Here is a 12,544-nt window from a genome sequence, read left to right as displayed (position 1 = left end):
TTTACACCATTATCAACACTTTTTATTCTTGGAATCATACTCGTCCCTTCGCATTTCTAACTCCGACTTGAACGATCAAACAACTTCGACAACTTTTCCAATCTCTTGCCAAGGATCCTTTAACAAGGTTTACCGTAATCCGTCGCTTAATCATTATTCTTACTTCAACATCCTACGCAACGGTTCCTTAAACTGATAACTTCATAGTCCACCAATAATGCTGAATATGGCAACTTCCTAAATTCCATCTTATAACAATTATCCTTATTCCAAGACGTTCCGACTTGTTAAACAACCAAAATCTTAAATCCATGTTACCTTTGAATTCAGAAACCAACAAACTTATACATTGCTTGCTCTGTCTCCTTAAGCAATATATTGCACCAACAACTTGCAACTAAAACATATCCGAGAAGCACAACTTCTCCCCCACTTCGCTCAAACTAACCCTGCAACAAGACGAACAAGTACCAAGAGTGTTTCCCACACATGTCGCGTACTAAGGAATAAAACACTAACATCATTCAACTGTCACACAACTCAACTGACTCGACAACTTGGCCGAACGGACCGACCTGCTCTGATACCACTAATGTAACACCCCAAATTCTATCCGAAAATATCATGCGAGAAATCAGAGTATTTTAAAAACTATCAACAAGAATTTGGGATATCACATTTACTTCATATAAACAACTCATAAACAGATACATAACACTTTAATCTCAGAGAAGCACAAAACAACTTATAACAGCTCTTAGACAAACCAACTTCATTTTAATATGCAGCGGAATCATAACATTCGGCTTTATAAATAAATCATCTTATTTAATCGGAAACAAATTCAAACATCATAGTACTTCTCATTATCCAATTTGTAACTCAACAACTAAAACATGAGCAACATAGAAACAACAATATAGACAACCCCCCGAGTGCTACGTATCAAAGCGACACACCAACCGGACACGATGAAGCTACAAACTTCAATAGCTATACTTGAGTACCTGCCCATTTCACATGGTAGGGGAAACATCAGCAGAAGGGGTGAGATATCAAACATTATAAAGGAAAGTATGATAATACCTAGAGCAAAGGTAAAATCATACACAATTCACCACTTCTCAATATAAGCAATTTGCATCACAACAATAATGTTAACTATCAATTATAACAATGTAATCAAGTTTACAAGTATGTCATTCAAGCATATAATAAAATACACTTCATAATCACAACGTAAATTAATACAACTATCAACAATGGCAAAACATGGTTCATATATTCCACATATATACATATATCATTAATATATATATATATATATATATATATATATATATATATATATATATATATATATATATATATATATATATATATATATATATATATATATATATATATATATATATATATATTCACATTCTCATCATATACATTTCATTTACATATATCACATCTACACACATCAACAATTCATATCAAATGAATTCAACTTCGCAAACTATGCATTCACACATCATAGTATTCACTTCATAAACACAACAATTCAAAATGCGACTCAATATGCGACTCAACTGTGCATATGCATGTGGTACCAATCGGAGCTTCAGCCCCCGTCACCAATTGCCCAATTCAGAGGCACAAGGCATAAGCCTTCGTCACTAGTTTGCCAATCCAGGCCGTCACAGAGTATGCATATGAAATGCGACTCGACAAACAAGACAACACAACATACTCATCACAATCATATATCGTCACGAGGCATAAGCCTATATAACAATCAATTACCAATTATACGAGGTAATTCACGTCACCATAATATTTCATCTTCACTTAGTCACAAAGTCATCCTCACAAATATATACAACATAACATATTCACAAAATTGTCACAAATATACAATTCACATATCATCAAGATCATTACAATTATCATCATGTTTCGGCACATCGGCATAATTACTCAATTTCACATATTAACGCAGTCATCGCAATTATCATCATAATCCACTAAACTAACCACAATTAGCTAGGATTCATACCATAAGGTTAATCACATAACAATGCACAATAATAATCATATTGGCAATCACAACATTATTCGCAACAAAGGCATCCAAACCGAAATCACAATTTTTGGTCAATTCTCAAAATAATCTCAATATGCCAATATATCAAGTAAATCAAATCGACTTTCAATCATCAACTAAAACAATTAGAAATAATGTTAATTATCAAAACAACATCATTGGCATAACAATATGTTATTCTCAACTTGAATATTCAACCAAAACACAATTACGGTCAATTTCTCAAAATACCGTAATTTACCGATAAATCGAGTAATTGGCCCTAGTCCAAGTATATTCCAATCACATAGACTTATTGGAATCAATTCAACTAATAATTTAATTATCCAATTAATAAGCAAACTATATTAATTTCAATTCAACTATTATATTTATATTCCATTATTTTCCAATTCTACAATAAAAACCATTATTTCACTATCAATGGTTTACCCACAACAAACACAATAGTCTAATACACATAGGTTATCAATTGCACACAACTTATCACATTTATATCATCACATTCCAACAAATCATCAAATATCCAAAATTGCAACATAGAAGAACTTGAATATCAAAGTATAGAATCAAACCTACCATAACATACTATCATACAACCCTTTAGCATGAAATAACCCCACCCTTACCTTGGTAAATATGGACTCTTTCACCATAGCTCTAAGCTTTTCTCCAAAAGAAATCCTTTCTAACATCATTTGGAGACACACCTAAAAACCAGTTCGGGAATCAGCTTATCCGACAAACTTAAAACCCTCAAAATCAAAATCGCTCCGGTCAGAACTTACCTCTATGGGTCAGGAACGTTGTGTCCAAGTACCGCAACGATCCAACGGTTGGATTGAGAGATACGCCTGTTTTACTAAGGTGACTCTTTGCTGAAACATAGCTGCGAAAATTGGGTTTCTTCTAGTTTTTCTCTTCCACCATTGTTCTCTTCCCTTTTGTCTCTTTTCTCTTCTTCCTATCTTTTTCCCCAAATGACAATAGTAACCTCTAAAACCCTAACCTTCTCTTACTATCTTACTTTTGTCAATTGGGCTTAATCCACCAATCTGTCCATTTTGTTTCTATCACTTAGGCCCATTTAGTTATATCTCTCTAATAACCCAATTAAGTCAAACAACACAAACACTCACATAATTAAATACTTAAATAATTATTATATCACATAATAACTAAATAAATAAGTTATTATTAAAAACACCAAATAATATAATTACTAATATAATTAATAAAAATATTAATCAAAATCGGGATGTTACATGAGAAATAAAGTCTCCCCGAAGGCACTTCGAGGACGGGGGTGACGTAAATATCCCCCGCCCCGTGGAGTCCCCCACTGCCTAAAATAACATATTGACTTTAATTTATATATAATTTTAAATTATTATGTAAGTTTATTTGTCATTTTATATAATTAATCTTATGCACAAATTTAAAAAATATATATTTATTGTTACTAAAAGGGAGATCTAAATGATTATTTTAATTTTTTTATTTTGAAATTTTGGTGGTCATGACACTCAATATTATAGGTTAAATATTGTTAAAAAGATATATTTATCATAAAGGAATAATTTCTAAATTTCTCGTGGTTAGTTTTTGAAACTTTTACTATTAATTTAGTTAAAAATAATAAATAAAAAAAATTATGTTTATGGATCGCCTTATGAACCATGGAGATCCGTGGAGACCCGCGGGGACGGGGATGGGGGAGAAAATCCCTCCGTAGCGGGGATGAGGAATAGATTTGAGGGAGGAGATTATGATGAGAATGTATCCCCTGCCCGGACCCGTCCATTGGCATCCCTAATTGTCTAGTTGTTTCTGAATGTTAAGTATGAAGAATGACGGTGAAAAGTGTAGTTACTTATTCAACAAGTCAACTCAATACTCTATGATCAATAGACTAGGTTAACAATAACTAACTTGTATTGGTTGTTACAAGTTGTTATGAGTCAGTCTGTGGCAATATATATATATATATATATATATATATATATATATATATATATATATATATATATATAAGGATCAAATTGCACTCGAAGAGTTATACCGCTTAATAACTTCATTTCGAATAAATATTTTTTTAAATCAACTGTTGGATTGAAACTATAATGAGCTCAATACTCTACAACTTCGTAGATCATATCTATATAGTTTGAGATTCAACTATAATGATTTATGAAGTTGTAGTTGGTGAGGTTCGAACTCATGTGCAGTACTTATCCTTCGGTTTTACAGAAATTGAGGGTTAAAGTAAAAACTTTTATGACGCCCATCGTTACATCACATCGAGGTAAAATTCTTTTTTCAACCAAGTTAAAATATGCATTTGTAGTAGTGGACAGGGAAGACTTGAGCGACTTATTAGTGTGGAAATGGTATCTTGGTAGGCCAGCGTGTAACTTCTGTTCTTTCTCGGCCTGACTTGAGAATACTATCGTGCACCTGAGCTAATAGCAATTGGAGTGTCTACGACCTCCCTTTTGTATTCTTGGTTTTTTTTGGATATCGATATTCGTTTGTGTTGGTTCGTGATTGGGGAGCTCTAGCTATGTCTTTTTTTTCTGGTTGTTTCTTATTTATATGTTGGGGAAGATTTGTATTTGTTTTTGTTTTGATGGTGTAGCAACCTGCCCTAAAAATCAAGCTTTAGAGTCGCCACCTATTCTGAAGGGCGAATAGGAAACCCTACGCAGTTCAGAGATCGGGGTAAGTTATTATAATCAGGTCGAGAGAAGGTGTTAGGCACCCTCAACCCTTTCCTAAAGGCTAACATTGTAAAGATAAAGTCTATGGCAATAGTTATGAGGTTTATAGCTAATGAATTGAAATTTTAGGGGGGGGGGACTCACCTTGTTACCAAGTGCCTACGTACCTCCTTATGGAGGATCAGAGTCAACGTAGTTCGGGCACAGGGTTGTACGCCTTTGAATTAGAGTTGATATGGTTTGAAGGCTTTTTGAATGGCCTGTCGTAGTTTTGAATTTGATTTGAAAATCGCAGTTGAATGGATGAAAATCCGTAGTATCGTGGTTTAGTGTGTTTTGAATGTTTATTTGGGCGTACAACCCTGATTCGATATGGCACCGTTAGATGCGGTGACCAATGGATTTGGTCAGTATAGCTAACGGATTAAGGGCATTGTTGATTGCTCAGATCGATAGATTGATCATCGCGGGCAGCAAATTAAAATGTATTTTAATTTGTGTATTTCTTATCTCTCGTCTAAAGCGACTGATAGCTTCAGTCGGGTCAAGGAGAGAATTAATAAAAGTTAATTAAATTATAAGTTAATCAGAACAATTTATTTCTCGTCTAATACGACTAATGGATTTAGTCGGTTCGAGGAGAAATTAAGTCATCAATAAAAACAATTAAACAAATTTTAGAAATTTAATTAATTAGTAAACAAATAAAAAAACAATTAAACATTTTTTAGAAATTTAATTAATTAATTTTATTTGTTTCATAAGGGGGTGTATTTTGTTAAATGGTAGTGGTTAGGGGGGTGTGTGGATAGTAAGGGCCTGGCCCAATTAATTGCAAGGCTCGTTTGATTAGGTGTGGTGAGGGTGCAAAGGATGTGGTGTGCGTTCAAGATCCAGCGCGTTAGGTCCCCTACTAGATTAACGAATGGTTTGCATGCGTTTATGATGAGGGTGCATATTAAGGGAGATACATGGAATCATGTTCCAAGCTCCAAATGTGTGGCCATCAGGAGGCCACGCGTCATCAATCTAACGGCCCTAAGGATTGCGTTAACCGGCCTCACCCTTCTCCCTCTCCCATTTTCTCAAATCCTTTCTCTCTCTTCGTGTTACTCTCTCTCTCAACTCCATCACACCCTCACCATAACCTGTAAACGGACCCAGAAAACCACCGCCCACCACCGGCCGGAAATCGCCTCCGCCGGTGGCGCCACCCCCAAATCACCCCAAACCACCCCATATGCCCAGGTCCCGGTTGAATCTCAACCATGAAATTCATCTATTCAAATATCATAAACCCAGAATGCTCAACAACGATGAACCTCTTCATCTTCCCCAATCATCTTCATCCCTAAACCCAGAACAACAACATACACATGAACCTTAGCCCCAAACACATGAACCCTAATCACCTATTCAAACCCAGATTTCACAAACCACACACAAGCATGCAATCATTCAAGCCCTAAGCTAAGTTCAAGCGTGGTTACCTTTTGTCTTGTATTCTGGAACGTGTAAGCTCCCCCCTCGCTCTAATCTCCTTCTCTCTGTGTGTGATTTTAAGGTGCGATGAAGAAGGTCCAAGCTCGAATAAGTCCGCGGCGGCGCAAAAGCAATCTTAGGGTTCTTCCTCAGCAAAAAAATTCAACCCCCCTTCTAATTTTCTTTTTCTGATTTATAGTCTAGGTTAGATTTCAGTTTAGGAAATTAGAGATTAAATTTATGTTTGATTGGATTTACGTTTTTGTTCGTTTTTTCAGATTTGATCTCAATTGTAATCTCTGATTCGATTAAATAAAAACTCTTATTTGTATAAGTTAAGATTTGATTTGATTCTATGTGTTATTGTTTGATTGCGTTTTGATTGAAGATGCTGGGCCTGGGCGAAATTTGATAAGATTTAGGGTTTGTTTGTTGAAGGAGGGCGGCGGTTAGGGTTGGAAATCGCCTGCAGCGGCACCATGAGAAGAACGAAGATGAATAGGAACCGGGTCGATTCTGACCCGGTCTGTTGACCCATCCTTGGACCCACCCTTTGATCCATGGCCCAACTTCTCTTTTGTTTGTTGTTTTTTTTTCTTTTTTTTTGGCCCAAGAAGCGATCGGAAGCGACAACAACAACAACACACAACAACCAAAAAAACCAATTAACCTTTTTTAATTATTTTTATTACTTGACCAACCTCTTAATAACTAATAATCTTAATTTAAAATAATATTATATCAAATACTAATAAAGATTAAAATAATTAAATCAATTCTAATATCATCAATAATAATATTTAAAGAAAATAAAAGAGATAATAGAATAGTTAAATGAAATAAATGGGCCTAAAATCAATTGGATCTCAAATTCCTGCTATCCACACCTCATTTTATTTTAAACAAATTTACAAGGGAATTTTATAAGAGAGCGAGTTTAATAATAGGTATATTAAATCCTATGGCTCTTAATTTTTAACCCCCTTAATAAATTAAAAAGTGAATTATAACGGGTAAATTTTGGGGTATGACAGGTGGATGACATTTTTTTCTTCTGTTTGTAATTTCCTCTTACTTCTTTCAGTGTTTGTATACCTTTTGCGCTTGTTCCAGCATCAAGTTGTACTATTGGCCTTTTTTTAAAGGAATATATATATATATATATATATATATATATATATATATATATATATATATATATATATATATATATATAGAAGAGGAGAGACACTAATAGCCAAAGTACAAGTGCATTCGAAACCGGTACAAGAAGTTCCCATCTTGGGAAAAGCGGACAACAAAGCTCAAACACTACAAGAAAGCAACACTTTAGCGTCGGCCTCAAACCGTCGCTAACATCTTTAAAACCGACGTTAATAGCTGTTAGCGTCGGCTTAGTGTGGGGGTCGGGACCGTCGCTAAACACCCCGAAGCTAACAGTAGCGTAAGGCCGTCGCTACCGTAGCGTCGGCCTGAAGCAACGCTAAGCAGTCACTACTCGTTGTCCATAGCTTATACCAAAACTGTAGCGTCGGCCCACACCATCGCTAATATATGCTACGTGGCACCATATGGTTGGTGTTTCCTTTTACCAACATTACATGTTGTCTATAGCGTCGGCTCCGTGGCGTCGCAACATGATGCCACGTGTTTCAATATGATTGGATAGTTGCCAATTTGAGGTTTTACGTTTTAATAGTAGCGTCGGCTGAAGCCGACGCTTTTTTTGTTTTTTTGTTTTCCTACCCAGCTTTTGCAAAAATTTGTTTTTTTTGTCTAATCAGTTTTGATTGCACCTATAAATTATAAAATATGATACAATAATATAATTTAATCGTTTTGAAATAAAAGTAATAAATTGTAATCTAAAATCCATATAACATAAAATAGGTGTACCAAAACAAACAGCCTATTCAACATCAGAACAATACATCCTGTTCATAATTAGGTGTACCAAAACAAACAGCCTATTCAACATCAGAACAATACATCCTGTTCATAATTAGGTGTACCAAAACAAACAGCCTATTCAACATTACTTATAACACAATCTTATACTCATACGAGTTTACTTATACATGGCAAGGTGTACCAAAATAAGTTTACTTATAAGTCAAACTAGACATAAGAAAACCATAACACAATCTAGACATAAATAAACTCTATTGATCCTGATCATGACCATCAACAGCAACATCTTCCTCATCCTCCTCTTCCTCCTGCAACATTAAAAAAAAACAGTGTAAAATTAATAGAGTGAGAAGAAAATCTAACAGTATTAATATTCCCATACTTGAATTTTAACAAAATAAACTTTATTATATAGAGTCAGAACTTGACATTAATTCAACAAAATGAAGGAGTACAATATTCAATAAAGTGTTGCAAGAATCAAAGGAATAGTAAAAGTACCGAATAATCATAATGAGAATGTTCACTCGAAGTAGAAGGTCGACCTGCCTGACGAGACTGGAACATATCAAACATTTTCCTAAGATCTTCAAATTGTTTTGCCAATTCATCTGTCCGCGCATTAGCTCGTGCAGCTTCTTCACATGCTGCAGCAGCTTCAGCTCTAGCAGCCTCAATGGCTTGGTTATCTGCCTCTCTATTGGGGTTTGTAATTGACACCTGTGTCAAGAAGCTCACTCCATATCTTACGTTGCGCGCCAATTGTGCAGATCCATAACACCGCCCCCGTGTTTTACCTCCTGCAACTTCTTTCCACATTTGTATTCTTGTTGATCCATCGACATCAGCACCACTTTGTGTGGCTTGTGTAACACTACTCGCGTATGTTTCCTGTACAACATAAGATGAATGTGTCAAAGATAATGTGCCATAATTATAACACTTTAACTAAAAATACGAATGATGTTATGAGAAATTTTTTACAAATGATGTTTCCTGTACAGATGATGTGTCAGATAATTGTGCAGCTCTATGAGAATTAATGGCAGTTTGATTTGCAGCTATAAATGTACCTCTGTTTATAACCAAAAGGAACTCTATTATCTTGGATCAAAATGATTTTTCAGTTTTCCAAATGGAAACCAAACATACTCCTAGTTCATAATTATTTCTAAGAAAGTAAGGGTTATTGCTCAGTAACAACAGAGGTTGGTTTTACCACAAAGAGTATCAAATGGAGAGTTGAGGTGTTGGTTTAAAAGGACAACAATTACTGCATGATGAATACGAAACAGTGTTAAATATTTTGGAATTCAAATCATGTCTTGAATACGAAACAGTGTTAAATATTTTGGAATTCAAATCATGTTTACAATCTATTTATAATCTATTGTAGTTCTCCTTAACTCGGAAGATTTCATTCGGTTTGGAACTAAAAATGAAATGCTAGGCGGTACAGAATTGTGTCTCATTACGCAATGTAAAGTTAACCATTCAAGTTTTAAGTCAGCAAGAGAAATGAGAAGTAATGTGAAAATAAATTTAAATATTTGAAATTGTGCAATATAGCCGTCGTATTGAATCGGACGGTGATTAATACTTTGAGGAGCAGAATTGTCTATTTCTAGCTAAGTGAAACTCTACTTGTTTGTTCTGTGCCTATTTCTATACTTTGAGCAAAATTGCGCAACGAATCAAGATTTTAGCCTCACACCTAAAATTATTTCCACTCTGCCTCACTCTAATTTTTTGTAGACTTTTATTAGACAGACCTATATGAGAAGGGTTGCCACCACAACTGTTATATGCCAGTTGACAGTGTATATGCACACTACACTTTAAGATGTGAACACTTTAAAATGATTGAATGTATAAGCAACTATAACTTATAACTCATTTTGAGACTTGAAGCTATTCTTGGTTGCTATAACTTATAAGCTTCCTAGTTGTTTTTTCTGAATCTAATATACAAAACCAACAACTATATACAAAACCACTTTCTCTTCAATTCAATTTCAATTTCAATTTTCTTTCTCTAATTTCCATTTTTCCCATATCTAATTTCTCTCCAATTTCTATCAGTCGCCCAAAGCAAGTGAAAGACGTTGCTCACCAAGAAGAAGTAGTCCGAGTACTCATCAACACTCTCGAAAATGTGCTTAGGATCATCTAATTATGCTGCTTACTTGTTTGACAGTGTGACAGTGTACTCACCAAGTGAAAGACGTTGACAATATTTGTTTGACAGTGTGGCTGGGTGTTATTCTCTGCCTACTTGAAACAAATTTTAGAGTTGTTGTTGATGTTTTTCTAAAAATGCAGATTATGGCATTGCATCTATTATTACTTCCATTGGATGACTTAATAAACAAAATGCAGATTATTTAATTTTTGTTGACTTAATATAATAATAGTTTTTCATAATGTATTTTCTTCCTAGTCACAAATTCAGCAACTTCAAAATGAAAATGAAACTAACATGTCTCATGCAACTTCATAATGTATTTTCTTCCTAGTCACAAATTTAGAAACTTCAAAACGAAAATGAAACGAACAACTTACATGTGTTTTCGCTGCACGCTCGTCAACCCACTCCCCATTCTTCTTTTTGTGGGTGGCAATGAAGAGCTCATCCGGATGTGCGGGTCGCTTGAGTTTTTTAGCCTATAATTAAAGATAATATATATGGTCACAATGTATATTGAATATTATTATATTAAAGCATTTCAATAACAAATACAATACATACCAATTCAAGTGCAACATCATGGTGAGCTATACGACCAGACGTATGGACTGCCCCACCTCTGCTTGATGATCGATTAATCTTATTTTGTTTGGAGACATCCTTGAACTCTTTTGTCTCCCACTTTGCAAGAAGAAACTCCCATGTATCTACACCCATCCAAGGCGGCTTGCGCGCCTGCTCTTTAGCCTTTTGCAATATATCACGCAGTCGTGCAGCACACCTTTGATGAAACAAGCCTTCCATTTTAGCATCATCGCAACGGTCCCAGCTTACAAGCGACTGACAAAATATACAAATAATAAATGAAACTCAACAATATACATTATAATCAAAATACTAAAAAAGAAATTACATGTCTTACTTTAAACATGTTGAACCATTCCTTTCTCTCGGCTTGTTTTTCATCGCGTTTAAGCTCACTATAATTAAAAAAAGTACCCTTGTAAAGCTTTACTATAACTTTTTTGCACATTTCGGCAACAAGGTTGCCTGGACTTAACCTATGAGGCAAAGGAAAAATGTTTGTTAATTAAAACACATATGTAACACGCAAAGCAATCCATTCACGTCAATTTTAGACATTTCTTCACCTCACAAAGCACCAACAGCAGCAATGTAAATGTTCTGAAAAGAGGCTATATTAAACTGACAGTAAGCATTATGAAAAAAGGCTATATTAATTATTAGTTTTAACAGCCACCTTCTAAATAAGAAAGGTGTTTTTCTCTTCAAACTAATAATAGAAAGGTGTTTAAATTAGACTCTTTCTAGGTTTTAAATTAGACTCTTTCTAAGTATTGTGTCTAATAAGCCAAACTGCCCTATCAACAACAAGCTAGATGAAAATCTGAAGGTTCTTCTTCGATTTTCTTTGCATAATATAATCAAAAAAGCAACTGATGATCAGAAATATCAATCAAAGGATTTAATTAACCAACGCAAACCAGTTCATTCTAATATACAGTACCAAACATCTATTACAATAGAGCATTGAAGAAATAGATGACAGCGAGATTCCTCTAGACTAAAACAAAGTCAACTCATATGTTGTTTGCAGTCTTTTAAGGATGAGTCTCCATGCTAAGACTTGAATATTACTTTGAACGTTCGATTTCCAAATACAATTCAGATTGGGCAAGAAACCACATAGAATATTGTTCAAAATAGTAAACTTCTGCTTTGCCAGTTCCAAAAGTTGAAAGCTGCCAACAAGACTCCATTACAACACACACCAAAATCTAGTTAATCTAATTTTCACCAAAATTCATCCTTTTAAGGACGTAAAACAAATACTCCCAAGAAACGGAATTGAACACTATCTCGAAGTCTAATTTAAACACCTTTCTATTATTAGTTTGAAGAGAAAAACACCTTTCTTATTTTGCCTAGTTTTAACAGCCAAGAAACGGAATTGAACACTTTCTAGGTTTTTTATGGCTTCTAAATACACTAAGATTGAGATGAAAAATTAGGCACTGATACAAAAACAAAATCAAAATTCTAAACGTTAAATCAAAGTAATTAAACAGAACTCATAATCATAGTTATTGTAACATTTAAGAAACTGTAGGTTAAATGCATATTCAG

General features: G+C 34.5%; 1 protein-coding gene across 1 annotated transcript; it reads right to left on the bottom strand.

Moving 5' to 3' along the window:
• Nucleotides 1–8,330: 8,330 nt before the first annotated feature.
• On the bottom strand, nucleotides 8,331–11,126 carry LOC131608020 (uncharacterized). Its single transcript, XM_058879964.1, has 4 exons — nucleotides 10,958–11,126; nucleotides 10,771–10,872; nucleotides 8,710–9,099; nucleotides 8,331–8,516 (listed from the first exon to the last, which is right to left on the bottom strand). Exons 1-4 carry the CDS (start codon nucleotides 11,111–11,113, stop codon nucleotides 8,460–8,462), a joined length of 705 nt encoding a protein of 234 aa, XP_058735947.1. The 5' UTR covers nucleotides 11,114–11,126; the 3' UTR covers nucleotides 8,331–8,459.
• Nucleotides 11,127–12,544: the final 1,418 nt, after the last annotated feature.

Source organism: Vicia villosa, linkage group LG5 (assembly GCF_029867415.1).
Source record: "Vicia villosa cultivar HV-30 ecotype Madison, WI linkage group LG5, Vvil1.0, whole genome shotgun sequence".
NCBI lineage: Eukaryota > Viridiplantae > Streptophyta > Magnoliopsida > Fabales > Fabaceae > Vicia > Vicia villosa.
Note: the sequence above shows the minus strand (reverse complement) of the source record. Positions and strands in the feature narration are given on the sequence as shown.

What these genes read in the sequence shown, in the direction of transcription:
- LOC131608020 (XM_058879964.1), bottom strand. Translation starts at nt 11,113, where the DNA reads ATGGGTGTAGATACATGGGAGTTTCTTCTTGCAAAGTGGGAGACAAAA. An exon ending in ATGATGTTGCACTTGAATTG is followed by an intron (nt 10,873 to 10,957) that starts GTATGTATTGTA and finishes CTTTAATTATAG; the next exon opens with GCTAAAAAACTCAAGCGACC. An exon ending in ATTCTCATTATGATTATTCG is followed by an intron (nt 8,517 to 8,709) that starts GTACTTTTACTA and finishes TTAATGTTGCAG; the next exon opens with GAGGAAGAGGAGGATGAGGA.